Raw genomic sequence first — 18,079 nt, forward strand, 5'->3', positions numbered from 1 at the left:
TCCAGGCACAAATGTTGAGATTATACACATCGTCTGGCATAGAGCTTCCTCAATCTGCTTGAGTACATTTTTACCTAGTTAGTCACTACAGAATAAATGTGCCATTCATGTATGCATAAAATACTTAGAAATAGGAAACTACTTACATTTAACAAAATATTTTATGTAAAAAAATCATTTCACCATTGCAATACAATTGTCAGTGCAAATTTTCCATAATTCAGCCAAGATTTACATGAAGTAAATTTCTAAAATTTGTGATTAAATACACATGTAAGCCAGGCTGTAATTCTCCTACTCAGGAGGCTGAGATAGGCAGGATCATGGTTCAAGGCCACCCCAGGGAAAGACCTCATCTCAATGGAAAATGCTGGGCATGGTGGTGTGCGCCTGTCATCCCAGTAATGACAGAAAGTATAAAATAAGAGAGTGGTGGTCCAGGCTGGCCTGGGCAAAAAGTAAGACTCTATCTCCAAAATAACCAGGTCAAAAGAACTGAAGGCTTGGCTCAAATGGTACAGCACCTTCCTAGCAAGTACAAAACCCTCAGTATTGCAAAAAATAAAAAATACATGTGTGCGTGTGTACATGCCATATTATATATACATCTATAAGTATGTATATTATATTTACATGTATATCTTATATAGACAATATAAATGTGTAATACTTATCCAAAACTATTGTATCACCAAAATTTGTGTTTCTCATGAAATCCTAATTGGCTGTTAGCTTGTGCATAGGTGCACATATGCACAAATTGCTTAAACAAATATCTATATGTATGTCAAGATATGTGTGCACAAATGCACGTGCATATGTATCCAATGTTAATGCTGTTATATTTTCAAGTCAAGATAAGGCACAGTGGCTCAACTGTAATCCCAGCTGCGCAGGAGGCATAGATAAGAGGCTGAAAAAAGTGAGTTCTTATCTAAAGAATAACACACAGCAAAAAGGGCTGGAGGTGTGGCTCAAGTGATAAAGTGCTTACCTAGCAAGTGCAAGGCCCCAAACTCAAACCCTAGTATTGCCAAAATAATAATAATAATAACAATAGCAACATATGTCAACCTGGACAAATCCACTGTGATGTCTTCACATATAGTTACCTATTAAAATATACTCAATGATACAATTTTCTATGTAATTTTCTTTATTGTAAGATGTCATTAACTTAAAGATGCACTTTCAAGTCCAGGGAAAATAATGTACTAAACATCGAAACTACTTATAACAATTGTTCCAATTTCAGAAATATATAATGTGAAAAACATGTACCTTGACATTGAAACAGCATAGTTATGGGTAGGGTAAGGTATTTCAAAACACAGCATATTTAACCATAAGAAACTTGCAAAAGAAAATATATAAGATTTATAAATAGATAATCACAGTTAACTACTTAATTGATGGTTCAAATCAGGACATGCACTCTGGGAATCAGCAGCCTCAAAAGAGTGTATCAAGCAGGAAACTGAGCACACACACACAAATACACACAGAGTAAGTGGGTCCTGGCATATTATTTCTCATAAATTTCGACCACAGAAATTACAAATTATTCACAGTAGAGTTAATTCTGAGTAAGCCAAGAGTGATTCAGCACATATGAGGTATAAGTTTCTATGACAAATTTTTAATAGTATGAGAAATCTCACAGATACATATCCTATAACACATTTCAGAGCATTATTTTCCACAGGCTAATGTAAATTTCATGTACCCAACAATGTCCTATTTTTATTCTCTTCTATAACTTAAATCTATTTATATTGCAAATTACTTTCACATAATAATATTTTAGTCATCTGAGCTATTTCATCTGTATCAACAGGAATTCTTATTTATTATAAAATGGAAGAATCCTATTTTTCTTACATATTTCTTTATGATTTTCCAGTTGTCTTAACTGGTCATTTTTAAATATATAGGAAATTTCAGTTCCAACCATTTTTCTGCAAGTTACATAATTTACTTCTTTTTTTAAAAAATTAACTTTTTTCTAGAATTTTTTTCATGTTTTATTAGTATACATTAATCATACAGGGAGGAATTCATTGTATGTGTGTATGTGCATGTATCACATTTTCTTTATCCACTCATTGGTTGTTGGACACCTAGGCTATTTCCATAGCTTGGCTACAGTGAATAAGGCTGCTATAAATAGAGATATGCAGGTATCTCTCTTGTACGTTGACTTGTACTCCTTTGGATACATGCTAAGACTGGTATAGCAGGGTCATAATATACGTATATTTTTCAGTTTTTTTTAATGAACCTTCATACTTATTTTCATGGTACTTGCACTAATTTTCATTCCTACCAATAGTGTATGAGGTTCCTTTTCCCCTGCATCTTCACCAGCATTTGTTGTTGTTTTCTTCATGATTGCCATTCTAACTGGGGCGAGATAAAATCTCAGTGTTGTTTTGATTTGTATTTCCTTTATGGCTAGGACGTTGAACATTTCTTTTGCAAGCAGAAATGTATTTTATTCATTCACCAAACAAGAATGGTAGAAGTTTTCATTCGAGGAAATTCAACAACATGAATTGGTAAACTAGGATTATGTATTAGTGCATTTTCTGCTGCCAATAACGCACTACCATAGACTGGATGAGTTATAAAGAAAGGAGGTTTATTTTGATTCAGAGCTCTGGGAGTGAAAGGTTGAGTGAGGGGTCTCATCCCATGATGACCTTCTTGCTGGCAAAGTCCCATGGAAGCACAGGGCACATGTGACATATGTGTCTTCTAGTCTCTCTTCTTCTTATAAAGCCACAAAGATTTAATCTTGGAGGCTCCACCCTAATGACTTTTTCTGATCCTCAGTCTCCCACAAACCCCACCTCTAAACATAAGTCAGATTAAGTTTCTACCCTCTTAATACCACATGGTAAAAGTTAAATTTCAATACATGAAGCTTTGGAGGACCCTCAAACAAATATCTAAACCATAGCAGATATTAATCTAAGATTGGGGCTGAAAGTTCCTCAAACCTACCTACTTTTTAGTACAAGTTATTGAAAAGAGTGGGAATTATCTCTAGACTTTGATACCAATTGTCTCTACCATGTATGTTTTCCTTGTATTCACAGTGTTCACACTTGGTTTTTTTCCTTCACATCTTTAATCTTTTGCATGGAAGTCCCTTCCTCGCCTGTACACTGGTTCCATCAAAATAGCCTGACCCTTTCATGCTTTTCAGACCTTTCTAAGAGCCATAGATTTTTCCTGGGAGTTTTCTATGCTCTCAATTTTAGTTACCTAGACATGAATGTTTTGAGGAGTCTTCATGATGGAATACATGTTAAGAAGTGATAAGTAAGAATAGTCAGAATGACTTGACTAGACAATTATCTTCAGAAGTGGTTCTCAAAGTGAGGTGCATGAATTAACAGTGCCAGCATCATATAGGAACTTGTAAAAAATGTAAATTCTAGACTCTTCCCCAGACTTTCTGAATAAGGAACAGGTAGTTGAAGAACAGGGAGGTGATTTTTATGCATGCTAGAATTTGACCACTGTTCTATTGTATCCTAATAACACAAGTAACCAAATAACAGTTTTCTTAGTTCAAAAACACAATTTTGCTCCAGTTAAGGAAAACAATTTCCTGACTTTTCAAATGAAGAAACTTTATAACCATTTTTGACCCACATACACTCATGTTTATCTGAAGGGTATTTCACTCAGACTTTAAAACAGTTGCCCTGAACTCAGTAGTGAGCAGAATAGGGTGGGGCCAACAGAGCCATAGATGTAACCCAAGAAAGAGGTCGTCAGGTCAGCACATCCTGGTCTCCACATCCTGCCCCAAAGTTGTCTGTCTTTTTATAACTGACTTTTCTCATGTCATTTTTCCCCAGATACCTTTATCAATGAATGTGTCAACCTTTCTGGCATACGACCAGCCCACAATAAGTTACTGTGGGGTGCATCACGAACTTCTCTCTCATAAGTCCTTTGAAACGAATGCACAGGAAGATACGATGGAAACTCACCTAGAGACTGAGCTGGACCTGAGCACAATCACAACAGCCGGCCGAATCAGTGACCATAAACAGCAGCTGGCTTGACTGAGCTGATTGGTAGCCAAGTGTGCTACCAAACTTTGTAACCTCAAGGACAAAATGAGGAAGATTTGTTTATTGTGACTCTAAAAACAAAACAAAAATCCCCTGTTCAAATAAACAAAAATCCAAGATTGATTCATGAAATAAAGAAGACATGAATTGTTTCAAGTCTACACTTTGTAATTAGCTAAGTTGTGCAGTATTTTTTTGACTTAGAGTATGACCCTGAAAAAAGAAAAAGAATTGGTTTTTTCCCAAAACTCGTCCTACCTACATGTAAAAACTGTACAGAGCTAATGTATTTTTCATACTATACATTGTAAAGTTTCAATTATAGAAACAACTGGTATGTACAGTACCATAATTTAATTACATTTTACTTTACAAACTTTACATATTTCAGTTTCTAAAATTTTAAATTAACAAAAATTATTTCTTGTGTTATTCAGTTACTCCAGTTTTGTAGGGACTGTTTTGTTACTGCTTTTGTGCCCAGAAACCTTGATTCTAAAATTCTGTGCTGTGTGAAACATGCACGATTTTTATCATGCTTACTGCGTAGAATTTTATCTACTTGTTCCAGAAATAATACATTAACCAAAAAGGATTTAATTGTTCAGACTTGTAAGAGGTTCTTCAATTACATAGACAGGTTTTTCTTATAAATGAAAAAAAAAAATCAAAGATTTTTTTAACAGTTCTTCTCAGACTTAACTGTTGCCTTGAATTACAGCCTAGTTTCTAAGCAGTGAAATGTAATGATAAAGAGGGATATTTTAACAAAATATTTCCGAATGAATGACTCATTATTTTATTCTTTTGAGTAGCCATTGTTAAGGAGTGGGGAGCATGGACAAAACATCACTGGAAACAAAGGCCGTAACCACAGCAACAGACTTTGATACACTTAAAAGGTGCAGCTGCCAGTGACAAAGAAAAAAACTTGTTACATCCTTTATTATTTTCAGGCCAAGGTGGGAGGATACAGCATAACAATTGTACAGTAGCAATTTTTCTCCTAATTAACCCAAAGTGGTTTTCCTAAAAAAAACTGTAAGTCAATGCAAAATGTGCTTGGTTCTTAAAAGACAACTATTTATTTAGAACTATGAGACTATATTTTGGGAACATCTCAAAGGAAAAATATGGAAGTTTTCACATTGTGTGCTACACAAATTCTCTCTTGTGGGAGAACCTTAAGCATCTATAACTCATTCCACGTAGATATATGAGCCGTGGTGAAGAAAGAACATCATCACTCAACAGACTGTTCACATCCTTAACATGTTCCAAATTGTTTATATTGCTACCCATAACCTAAAAATTATCTGAATAATAACTAAGAGTAATTGGACAACAATCCAAATCATATATTGATGATGTGATTGTATTATAATGTTAATTTAAACCAAATTAAGAAAACGTGACTTTTCAGAGGCTGAAATCACCAACTTGTTTCTGTTGTTTACCTGACAGATTATTATCTGAAACATTATTAGTTTATCTTTGGTAATCACACATTTCTTTGGGTTTCTTAGGTCTTTTTAAAATATAAAACCGCAAGTTTCTACTACTGTTACACAAGGAGAAGTGCTTCATTATGTTATCATTGTATATTCATGACACCAAAAATAGATTGAGAATACATCAGTCTAACAAGGGTCAAACACAACCAGAAACAGTTAAGGAAAGAATTAGTGAAAAGCAATGTCAAACTCAATTTTTATCTCTTCCAAAGAAATTATATCTATAAATATGCAGTTCTATGCAGGTTTATCAGAGTAAATTTTAGAGCAACTTCAAGAAGAAATTTAAAGATTATAAAGCTAATTTTCTTGAAAATATGCAGTCAGAAAGAAAAAGAACGATGTAAAATGCTGGAAGAAGCAAACTATTATTAATTTTAATATAACTAAACATCAAACACAGTACTTGAATCAAACATTTAGCATCCCAGATTTTATAACATGTTTTGCATCACTTATTGGCTTGTCAAGTTTTTGTCATTTTAAGTCTAACTTTAATCTTTATTTTTCCAATGTCTAATTTCCTTGCAATGTAGTATTCTGAGTATTTTTAATCCCCTACATTGAGATTTGGCTTTGCCTAAAATTTACAGGGGTTATAAACCTATTATTTGTGGATGTGGAATCAAACGGAAATATTTATTTATTATATAAACCAAAATGTCATTTGCAACTTTTTCATTAGAAGTTGTCCTTGCAAAGATCCAAAAGGAAGAATTAATTTGTGTAAGTACTTTAAGTCTTTTTTCCAGATTCTTTCAAATCAATGATTTTTAGAAATTTTAAGGATCCAAGAAGCCTTACAAAAGTATGCCCTGATTGCCTGATGTGAACCACTTTTTTTCCTAAATCTTTTAAGTTCCTGTCTAGTGAAGAAGTATAAATTGAGACAACTACCTTAGAACAGTAGCTATGGGCATCCCAGTTCCTAAGCAACAGTATGAGGCAAATAACCTCAGAACTTTGAGATTTCTCATATCTAAAATTAAGCCAAAGGGGTCTTCAACAAGAAAAAAGAGATGCTGGGTTATGTGTTTATTTTTTATTCTACCATGTCAGGGATGGGGAGAAGGAAGAGGGTGGTAGTGGTGAAAACCTTGTAGAGTAGATGGTGTCTGGAATCTTCGCCACACGTTGCAATTTGTATTAGTTTGTGTCTATTTTTTTTATTTCTAACCTATCTTTCAGCATTCCATAATCACCTATTTTCTCCCTCTAACCCCTGCCATTGCCCCCGTGTCTCCCTTTTTGTCTATTTAAACAACTGAAAAACTGTTGACCTATTTTTAAAGTTGCAAAGTGGAGTTTGACCCAGCATCGTTACATTAATAGCAGCAGTTGCAGCAAACAATAAATGTATGCAGTGTTTTGAGGTTTACAAACCACATAAATTATCTCATCTGTCTTCATAAACAGTCTATGAAGACTTGTTAATCTCAAAGAAGTTGAGGCCTCACCCAAAAACACAGAGCTAATAATTGGTGCAATTGAACCACTCACAAAATTCAAAGGCTGTTCATCTTTCCATGTGCTAAAGCTTTCTCTCTCTCATCAGATACATAGAACTTGCAGACATAATGAAAAGAATAAAAGACGAAAACTTTTTGACACGGTTTGAATCTGTAACTCAGTTCCCTCTGCTTGTGTAACATATGGGCTAAATGAACCCTGTGTGCTACAGTAGTCTCTCCCATTAAAATTCCTTGTTTAAAGGTATAGCAAGTCACAAATTTCTTGCATACAAGATCATTTGCAAATGTTTACAACAGTTGCTCTCAAGATATGGATGTAGAAAGACACCCAAGGTGCCAATTAAAACAATTAAGAAGCACAAAAAGAAAACCCAAAGACTGTCTAAATTGAGATTGGGTGGCTAGGTGTAAAAAGATCCATAATACAGGGTTTAACAAACTGAACGTGTATTCAATTCAGAGTTGATTATGAAGATTTTATGATTTTTTTTTCTTTGCTTTGTGTTTTGACAAGATTTTTTTGATCCATGAATTTTTTAAACTTTTATAATAATTATTTTCTCTATTTTTCAGAGAAAAATGAACTATAAGTATTGAAACTGATGTATAAACACTAAAACCCATGCTAAAATCCACATAGTTTACTGATCAGCTCTTTTCTTAGGTCCCTTCCCTAACTCCCTTCTAGATGTTCTAGAAAAACAGAAAACTGTACAGATTTTTAATATACATTATATTTTTGGAAGGAAAGAAAACTTGCCCAAATTTAACTCTCAAGACAAATGACACAGCCCCATTTGAACTCAGATCTGTCTGATTCCATAAACTGCTTAGAAATAGCAAAATATTTTTTGCAAAAATACTTTCTAAAATAAAACATCTCTTTATGGGAGTAAAAAAATATTTGTTTTTTACTGCTTCTGACTGGAAGACAGACATCATCTTTTCAAAATAAGTTTTAGAAAAATGAAAGTATGGAAACAAATACCCAATGTGAACTGTTAATAATGTAGAAGAAAGACACTTGGATGCTCTGGGTGGACAGCAGCATGTGAAGGGAGAAGGAATGCACTGGCAGCCACTTAACAACAGGAGAGAAAGCAAAAAATCCCAGAGGACATATACTCACATCGAATAGCTCTGAACGGCTTATCATACTGGGTAGTGGTATATGAATCTCATGTTAAAAGTCTCAAGATCCTGATGGGTTGGGATTGCAGCAAGAATTTGGATAAAACTGGCCTTACGGTAAGATCTTCCAACTACACCCTTTACCTTATCAACTCGCCCTAGCTATCCCTAAATAGAACACTGCTAAGGCAAAGACCCTGGATTAGTACTTTCAAACAAGAGTAGGGGAGACAGTACCAGCAACTGTTCTTCATTTTACCCGCAACTACAAAGGAGAAAAAAGGTTGACAATTTAAAAGCAAACAAACACCAGGATAGTGGTAAGTCTTTTTTAGAGGTTTCCTATGGTTCACATCATATTCTATTGTGAGATAGAAGGCAGCATATATTTAAATTTTTTTTATTTAGAGTTAAATTCATGTTTTTAAAAAAAAATCCACAGTGGATTACTTTGCCATTAAGGATACTGATCATAGGTAGCAGAGTGCCTCAGTTGAGTTTCCTAAGTTTCCAGGAGTTCTCTCCCCTCCTCTCTCTCTCAAATATTTATAGATTTCGTTTTATATGATATTTGTCTTTCTTAAATGCTGAATAAAAGTTTGTATAAATCAAATAATAGTTCAAATGCACCAAGAGACCTTGTGATAAAGGACCCTTCAGTAAATCCTTTTTGTTTGTTAATCTAAAACATCACCCATTAATCCATCTCCAGTAAATGATTTCCATTTATCTTGTGTTATATGGTACAGCACACTCATGCTGTGTGGCTTTGAAGGGGCCATGATGCTGACGTTACCAAAGAGTGTATAAAACGAGGAGAGACTCCAGGCTTTGAGTTGGTCTAGGTGAGGAATCGGTTTCGGTCAGGTCTAATTACTGAATTTATCTGGATTATTGTGAAAATAGTACTAATAGTATGAAGATCACATGATTAGATAAAGTTGACCTTTACTGTTTTTCCTATTATTTGTTTAAACTTTTGCCACCTCTCATATCCTCAAATTTACTCTTAAGAAGTTAAGATGACTCCGAATCCCTTGAGAAACACTGGATTTACTGGATCATGATCTCTGATATAAACCCGAATTTATGCATTGCTGACACATTACTCAAACAATACTGATGTGTGCTTACACTCAGCAAAATACTAGAAAAATATTGCTCAAATGGATTTGCTTTTCCCAAGTCATTCTTCTGCTTTTTTATTCTAACCTAACCCCTTGTGCCTTACTATGCCAATGTGTGTCTACTTTCCTAAACCTGACTTAACATTCTTCTTGACTAGAGGAATGCAAACAAAGAGCAACCATAACATAAAATGCTCAAGTTACTCCCTGGCAAACTGTTGTTTAAAGATTTTGCTCTCCATTAACTATTTCAACAAGCAAATTTGCACACAGCCTTAAACCACCTAAGTGGGTTACTTAACTTATTACTTACTTCCCTGGATAGAAGTATAAGCATTTAAAGCTAGAAGTAGATGCAGGGTACTGGTGGCTCATGCTTGAAATCTGAGCTAGTTGGGATACAGAAATAAAGAGGATCAGGGTTCCAGGCCAGCCAGCACAAAAATCAAGACTTGGTCACAAAGATAAACAGAGCAAAAAGGGCTGGAGGTGTGACTCAAGGAGTAGAGTACCCATCTAACAAGTGCCAAGCCCTGAGTTCCAACACCAGTACTTTCAAAAAAATTTTTTAAAAGAGTTGGAGAAAGGCAAGAATTAATGACATACCAGGTATATCATTTTTAACCCATCTTGGAAAGCATAGCTATCAATTTAAAGAAGAGGAAAATGAGGATCATGGTAGTTAAGTAACTTGCTAAAGTTCATATAGTAAAGTTTAGGATCAAAGCCTAGATTTGTCAGACTCTAAGGATGTGCTTTTACCACCCCAGGCATATTTTCAAAAGTAAGAAATGATTGTAATAAACATAATTAGTCTTCTGTGAAGTTAAGGGGGGGTACCACAGAAAAAGAATATGATGCCATATTTCCAAATAGAAAAATCACATTAATTATTTCATATTGTATATCCTCTATATAAAGATTTCCTTCAAAATCCCAAAGGATCTTAATGGAAAGAAACATCATTACCCTCCTGATGTTTTATACATTATTTCCTAAAAAGAGTGGACATTTGAAAAGTCCTTCAAAAGTTAATAACCCCAATATTAAAATGTGTTTTCATTTCAATCATCCAGGCTGTATTTCAAAATTACAAATCAGTTGTATTTTTAAGTGACCAAAATGCAGTGAGAGATTACCAGCTAAAGCAAAACTTTGATGAACAGTCAATGAAATCACCCAGTACAAATAATAAGGTGAAGAAAAAACAGCTATAATCTATAGTCACAGATGTCAACTGGCAATGGCATGGTTTGGGTTGCAGAATATTTCCGGTGACTAATTTTTATGGCAATATTCTTTATAGGATTATCATTACTTACACAAATGAAAAGGGACCTGGGTACACACTTAATAAAGAATGCAAGAATGTAACCTTTATAACAATGCTAATTCTACTTGTTCTACTCAGAACATAATATACAGTTTAAATAAAAAGTAAATACAATTTTCTTCTTAGGGTAATTACATACAAATGATGAAATAAAATAATTTTCTAAAACTTCTTTATAACTCCGATCTTCAAATAAGTGGACTCAGTTATTTACAAATGATTCCTAGTCTCTGACTCCACTATGTCTCCAGGAGTTTTGTATAAACCATTAAGATATCTCTCCTATTTTTCGCTGGACATGAACAAGGCTGAGTAATGTCAGTGGGAATTTAATTAGCATTTTACTCTACTACACTGTCTGAACAGGTAACATGTATGTAAAAGATGCTTTTGCAATACATGCAGGATTTCAAGAGTCAGTAAAATACTCTGTATTTTAATAGGTATTTTATTAAAATACTCTGTATTTTAATAGGTATGATTATACCTATTAAAAATGATTACTACTATAACTTTTGAAACAAGACTATAAATTTAAAACAATTAAATCAAGCAAAGAAAAAAATATGCTACATCCTCTCCTTCTGCTGTTATAATAGCAAAATTTTATCTGCAATACCTAGAATAATTCTGACTGTGGACAACAAGGATTTCCTTGGTATCTGGGTTAAAGATATGGCAAGAGACAATGAAGAGGAAAAATATTACATACACACTGAGAGGTAAGTGAAGGAAATATGATTTATTGTTTTTAGATAATATATGCAAGTAATTGTGAAAAATTAAACTTATAAGAACTATGATAACATTTTTTGCCATTAAATGTCATCAATAAAGACCAAAATACATTAGGAACATAAGAGAAAGCAGGTATTTGTAACAGCAATAACACAAATTAGACAGATGACAGATGGATAGATAAATTGTACCAAAAGAGATTTAAGCATAAAAATTAATGTATTAACTGTCACTATTATTTCTCCAGAGCAAAACTAAAAAGTCAGAGGAAAAGATTCAAACTAAAAATGCCAAGTGATCTTCTCAAGGTTAAATTTGAAACAGCCCAAAACTATAAACCCCAAATTGCTGTTTCAATCATACAAGTAATTACATTAATTCACATACAGCTAGTCAAAATCTGACATTGAGAAATGAATTGTAATTTTAAACATATTCCATTTGTTCTTATTGCTTTACAGCAATGATACACTTGCTTTCAATAACAGATCCATAAATATACCACCCTAAGCAGTCTCATGAGAGGATGGTAAAGGATTACACACCCCTGTCATTCTTCTCTGCCATAAGGCAATTATCAGAGTGGACTATCCACCACAGTGGGGAGTCAGATGTATGGCTTCTAAAATCTTCTCTATCAGGAATTGATGTAGGCACTTGTAATACTCATTATTTCTAGGTCTTATTTCATATTCAGTTATAAAATAAGGAAATTACTGCCTTGAGGCAAAAGTCTAGAAGTCCATACCAGCTCTATACTTCTACCAGAGAGGTCTAGGGAAAGACATCAAACATTCCTATACATATATGCTATCTGGAGAAAAAGCTGAGATACTTGTGATGTCAGCACTCTTTGCCTTTGGATTTGGTGGAATCTTGAGTTCACTGTTTTGGACATGCAGGTGACAGATGTAGTGAAAAGTTGGCCCCTATGTGAGAAGTCTTCTCATTTAAGGCTATAACTGAAGATATTTTATCAATGTAATGGATAGTGTTTATTATATATCTAATATATTCTTAGTAGAAGGTAAAAATCTTTGGGAAATACTTAAGAGTATATGATATGTTCTTGTCCCCAAGGAACTTTTAGTCTTAAAAAAGAGAAAAGTCATCTATATCTAATAGGCAAAAAAACAAGAGCTAAATTTAATATCTGCAAGTGCAAAGAAAACTAATAGAAAAATAAAACCAAAGTTATTAGAGTTGTTGGGGATATCCCATGGCAAAAGTGAGACAAGAGATAGAGCTTAAGACTGGCAATATTTAGGTCAGTAAATAAAGATGAGAAGGCAGTGAAAAAGGAAAAATACATTTTTACTTATGGACAGCTATATTCCAGAAGTATTTTATGTTTCTCAAGAAAAGAAATACCAGGTTTAATTTTTGTCTTGATGCCTAAAATTTCAAACTCAAATTTTACTCTTGCTACAACAAATCTTTTGTCCTTTCTAGATTGGCATAATTATTTCCTACATTTTTCTCAGAGATGTCTCTTCATACTCCTATTTTATCCATTGTGTTTTACCTTTCTTTTGAGGATGGGGTCAAATCATATTAATTCTTTGGGGGAAATGTTATAAACCAGGTTTAAAAAAAGGATCATAAACTATTTTCAAGATCGGTCCAGACAACCCCAATAGTTTAAGTAATTATGTCAGCTAATCAAACAACTTCTTAGAAGCTAGTAATTATTATAACATCCTCAGTTGAAGGACGTTTGGTGTCAGGTGAAAACACATTACTATTTCATCATGTGAAAACATGGCTTATAGATTGAGTTATTTTCCTTTTTTCACCCTTTTCATTCTTTGTGTAAGTTCTGATGAATACTAGCTAGAATTTTTATTCCAAAGTTTAAAAATGAGAATCCATTTTGATTTCTGTATTTTACAGATAAAGAAACTAACATAGAGTATAATTAAAAGCCATGGTCAAATCGTTCAGGTAACAGAAAACAAACCAGTACATTTGCTTGGAACTATTTTTTACCAAAATAAAATATTTTTATGAACACATCCACATTTATCAATATGCAGAATCAATTTCTGCCTTAAATGTACAGACAATTGTCAATAAAACTGCTATTTTAAAAACCTAGTCAAATAGATATATTTCTAATCAGAAAAAAACGAAGCACAAGAAACTACTATTTTTTCTTAACTTAAAAGAAAAAAAAAGAACCGAGTCTTGCTATGTAGTCCAGACTAGCTTAGAACTGACTTTATAGCCCTTGAACTCACTATCCTCCTACCTCAGCCTGCCTAGGATTGGAGTTACAGACATGTGCCACCAAGCCCAGTTCTTTTTAAATGTTTTCTTTGCATCAAACTTTTCTCATCATTTGGGCAATTATCTCTTGTTAACTTGACATTTATCGATTTTTCATTCACAGGTGTCTATGCTGTGTGGTTTTTTTTTTATATAGTAACTATCTTTTATATTGTGCCACTATACTTTGGTGCTTTTAATTCAGTTCAATAAAGTAAACATTTATTCATTTAATTGACTTTTACTATAATATGCCAAGGACAGGAAAGAAGGTGATTCAGTGCTTAAAGGTGGATAAATAATTGTGATTTAATGCAATATTTCTAAAAACAATGTTTGTGTGTGATGTTGTAGGGTATGGGGAGAGAATAATTTATTTTGCTGAAAGAAAATCAGTCAAGGCCTCACAGAGTAAATGCTTTTGTCAACCATACAGCTCAGATCTATCCCGCAGGCTCCATCCCTGATCACTAATTAGAATTTGCGATGACTATGGGTGTTAGCTTCTGGACTCCTAGGAATCTACAAGCCTGAATCCAGTATTTTCCCCACATAACTACTTAGTTTCTTCTAGTATATAAATTTCAAAGATTTTTTTAATTGTTGGTTTCCACTCTTCTAAATCCAACCCTCAAAAAAAAAAAAGCAGTTAGTTTAGCCATTCCATAATGAATGCAAGTTATGTGTAATTTTATTAAATAAAGAGTAATAAGTAAATAATTTAATGGATTATTTAGAAGGTTTTTGTTGTGTTTCAGAAACGTCCCTTGCAAATCTTCTGTGTGTGGAATAGCCTATATTGCAGTTCTGACCTTAGGAATATGGGGAAAATGTGGAAGAGGTAAATTGGCCTACGCAATTTAAATTTTTAGTACCTACTGACTACGGCATAAGATCAATATTAAAATGAATGAAAATTAGATTATGTGAAGACTCTTTTGTATTTTATTCCATTACTATCAAATGATTTGCTAGGAAAGTAAAAAAAATAGTAAGATGACTGATTGATTCAACTACTACAGTGACAAGCACAGTTGCTTTGGAAGGTGCTCACTGCTAGTAACTCTTTACTTCTCTGAATAAGTTCTGTTTTCCCTTAGCAAACGTATCTCTATATAAGAATAGCATAACTCCCAAAGGATTCCATTGTTTATTTAATGCTAAAGGGGATTTTTTTTTTTCAGTTCAAACTCATTTCCCTTTTATTAAAGTCCAAGTTACCATTACATGGTTTGATACTCAATAAAGGAAAATTTGTTCGAATAAGGTAATTTGTTATATCAGCATTTCCAGGTGATGGTGTACAATCAAGTAACAATATCAGTAAGTCTGTAGGAAGCCCATCTATGGGGGTTTACACTTTGTCAAGGCCCAGTTCCTCTGGAGTGGAGATTCCCAGTTCGTTTAAAGTTGGTCTAAGTTCCTGGATGACATATGGGTAGATTTCCTTATGAGGTCCTGCTTTGTCCTTAACAACTTCTAGGATGCGAACAGCACTAGCAAAATCATTTAACCGTCTGCAAGCCCGCAAAGCAGCATCAATGATTTTGGGTTCTGGAACCAGATCATAGCCAACAAGAGTGTTCATCCCCTAAAGGGGATTTTTAAAGATTAAATCCTATAGAATGTACTTTAAGTTGAGCCAAAAGAGTATTAGTGAATTAAATAACTAGTTCAAGGCATAGTTTTCTGATCTTTTTACTTAGAAAAATAAATGTCTTAATTTTAGAATTTCAGAACATAATAATAGTAACATGAAGGGAACTTATCATGAATGATGCTATTTTAATGAATGCCAAGGGAATTGTGCTTAATGTTCCAAACACTCCTCTAGATTATGAAGAACATACATATGGCAAAGCCAGTCGGAACAATCCTTAATATACAGAATGTTTATTGCACTCAAACATTTTTTCTTCAAAGACAAATTGTATATAAAATTTCACTCTAAATAGTTATCTACAGTGTAGTCTGTGTGATGTGCTAGGAAGTGAGCTCATAAAACTGAATTCATTAGACTGCAATTAGTTCTATTAAATATCTAAATCATCTTTCACGGGATGCTTTTATGTTATTTTTGAAGTGTTACATATATAGTGTCTGTAACTTGTTAGTAACTATAAATTAAATTATAAAAACCTTTAGGTTTTTGAAGTTTAACAATTGTTCTGAATTCTAGTTAAGAGACAACAAAATCTAGTCTGGGAAACGTGTTAGTTTATAAAAACAGTTAATGTACTTTCCATTTCATGGGGTCCTGAAATTTCACACTTAGGATTAGTGTAAAATATTGACATTCACATTTCTGAATGGAACAAAAAAGGAGCAAGATGGAATGGTGATGGCAAAGAACTGGACGGTTGGACAGTGTCTAGAAAGATTGAGAAATACTTATCTCCATCTGCCAGCTGGAAACTCTAAGTTCACAAGGTATCATGCTAGCAGAAATCCAAGCTTGGGATGGTCTCTGCTACTTTTTTTCAGGTTAGTACTCCCCCACCTCTTCCTTTTCCCTTACTTTCCAAGGATCTGTGAAAATTTTTGGATTAAAATGTCTGCATAATAAAATATTTTAAGATAGTAATCATAAGGAGAGAGGATGCATTTTACTACGTTGTTGAATTTTCCATTGAATACAAAATTTTCTATAAATTAATTCTCCCGAAAATCCTGCCTTGAAAACATTTATGTTAGAAAAAAAAGAAAAAAAAAGGTAGATATAGACTAAAAGTTAAATTTGGATCTAATATAGTACACTTATAATGAAATGAAGCAGTTCTAAGGAGATAAGGCTTGACCTGAATAATTTATCATTCCTACAAACTATGTAGGGAAAAGTAGATCTTAAATTTCTCCATGCCATTAGAACAGATCACAGGTGACCCTGGTGGGAGAGCAAGCAAAGAGCAGTTATTTCAGGGCCCTCAGTAAACCACAAAGAAAATAATGTATTCTTATCCTTATTTTATTCTTCCTCTCCATGTCTATGTCTTCCTGCTTTCCTTCTCTACTTAAGTTTTACATTACATATGACATATACATATGAGATGAGACAATGAAAATGACAAGACTAGGAAAGGAAAAATCTCACATTAATTTATCTTGGATTATGAATTGTTCACTTACACAATACTATAGAGTTCTATTAGCTTACCAAAATGCAGAAATAAGGTTACATTTAACTTACTACCACATCTGACAACCTAACCTAGGTTTCAAAGTAGGTCTTTAGTCCAATAAATTGAAAATTTTGGAGTGTAAGAAAAATTCAGATGTGGCACAAAGGTTCTCTTTCAAAAGATCCTTTGAAGCTTTTCATAAAAGCAGCTCTTTGCCTGTGATTCAGTTTTAGGACTTCCATGAATCCCTTGAATAATCAAAGACTTGTTTTTGCATGACTGCATGTGTGGCCTTCTATGAACGATCCAGTAACTTACTGATGAGAATTGTTTTAAAAATCAAAGTAGCTCAAGATTATTTTTTTCAAATCATTATGCAATTGAAAGTTATCTATTGTAGTATATTTGTATTTGGCTACTGTAAGGGATGGCGAGGTAAAAACAAATCCACTATAAGTCATTCTCACCTCTCTCTAGAGTCATAGTGCTGCAGACAAGATACAAATCTGCTCAGGAATACCAATATCATTTTTAATGCATGAAAGGCATCCATTCTATCCACCTGTCACTTGTTATAAAATTCCCAAATGTCAAATTTCTTACCAAAGCAAACTCTGATGCATCTAGCACTTAAACTATTTCATTATGAGGGAAAGCCACCATTTAGAAATAAGAGTACCCGTTAGTAATAAATTATGTACAAGTCACTCCAGCACAATGCATTTTAATCATTTCAATATTTTTATCCTCATAAAAAATGTCAGAAATAAGGCATGAAAGGCTATTAACTGAATCATTCACACATCAAATAGATGTTGATGTCAGTTTGCTCTTTCAATGGAAATAATGAACAACACATTTATGTATAACTGGTAATTATGATAATACACATTCATTTTCCATCCATCTCAGTATATTAGAGATATGTTATAATTGTCTTATTTTATACCTGATCTAATTTTTCCATAAAAATTTCTTCTTTCCTATGCTTTTCCTTAGCTTCAAGGTTCCTTTGGCTTCAGGTGTAATTAAAGTGTTTTTATTGACTTAGTTATTTTGTGTTCTTTTCCCTAAATGTATGTAACTAAAGACTGAAACATGAATTTTATGTTGATGCAGAATTCACTTACACAATCACTATAAAATGAAACTTGTCAACACTTATTTGGTCATCTTCACATTGTTTTCTTTCTGAGAAAGAAGCAAACAGAACAAGATGAAAAAGGTGATGGAAACTGATTTGTACTTCAGAGAGAATGAGTACTTAATCTTAAGAATTAAGGCAG

The 18,079-nt window shown here is 33.4% G+C and overlaps 3 protein-coding genes across 6 annotated transcripts in view; 1 reads left to right on the forward strand and 2 right to left on the reverse strand.

The window, feature by feature from the left end:
- The window catches only part of Lrrtm3 (leucine rich repeat transmembrane neuronal 3), a 180,593-nt gene extending 176,341 nt beyond the window's left edge, over nt 1–4,252 (forward strand). The window contains exon 3 of the mRNA XM_074078974.1: nt 3,873–4,252. Within this exon, the coding sequence (XP_073935075.1) occupies nt 3,873–4,082 (210 nt within the window). The 3' untranslated portion in view covers nt 4,083–4,252. The remainder of the gene's footprint in view (nt 1–3,872) is intronic.
- Ctnna3 (catenin alpha 3) overlaps nt 1–18,079 on the reverse strand; it is a 1,740,232-nt gene that overhangs the window by 1,100,277 nt on the left and 621,876 nt on the right. The gene's annotated exons all lie outside the window — the stretch shown is intronic.
- On the reverse strand, nt 14,891–15,293 carry LOC141424804 (cytochrome c oxidase subunit 5A, mitochondrial). The gene has a single exon (XM_074078975.1). The coding sequence runs from the start codon at nt 15,260–15,262 to the stop codon at nt 15,029–15,031; it is 234 nt and encodes a 77-aa protein (XP_073935076.1). The 5' UTR covers nt 15,263–15,293; the 3' UTR covers nt 14,891–15,028.

The sequence above is a fragment of the Castor canadensis genome, chromosome 7 (assembly GCF_047511655.1).
Source record: "Castor canadensis chromosome 7, mCasCan1.hap1v2, whole genome shotgun sequence".
In the NCBI taxonomy this organism is placed as follows: Eukaryota; Metazoa; Chordata; class Mammalia; order Rodentia; family Castoridae; genus Castor; species Castor canadensis.

Coding starts and splice junctions, on each gene's coding strand:
- LOC141424804 (XM_074078975.1), bottom strand. CDS start 15,262: ATGAACACTCTTGTTGGCTATGATCTGGTTCCAGAACCCAAAATCATT.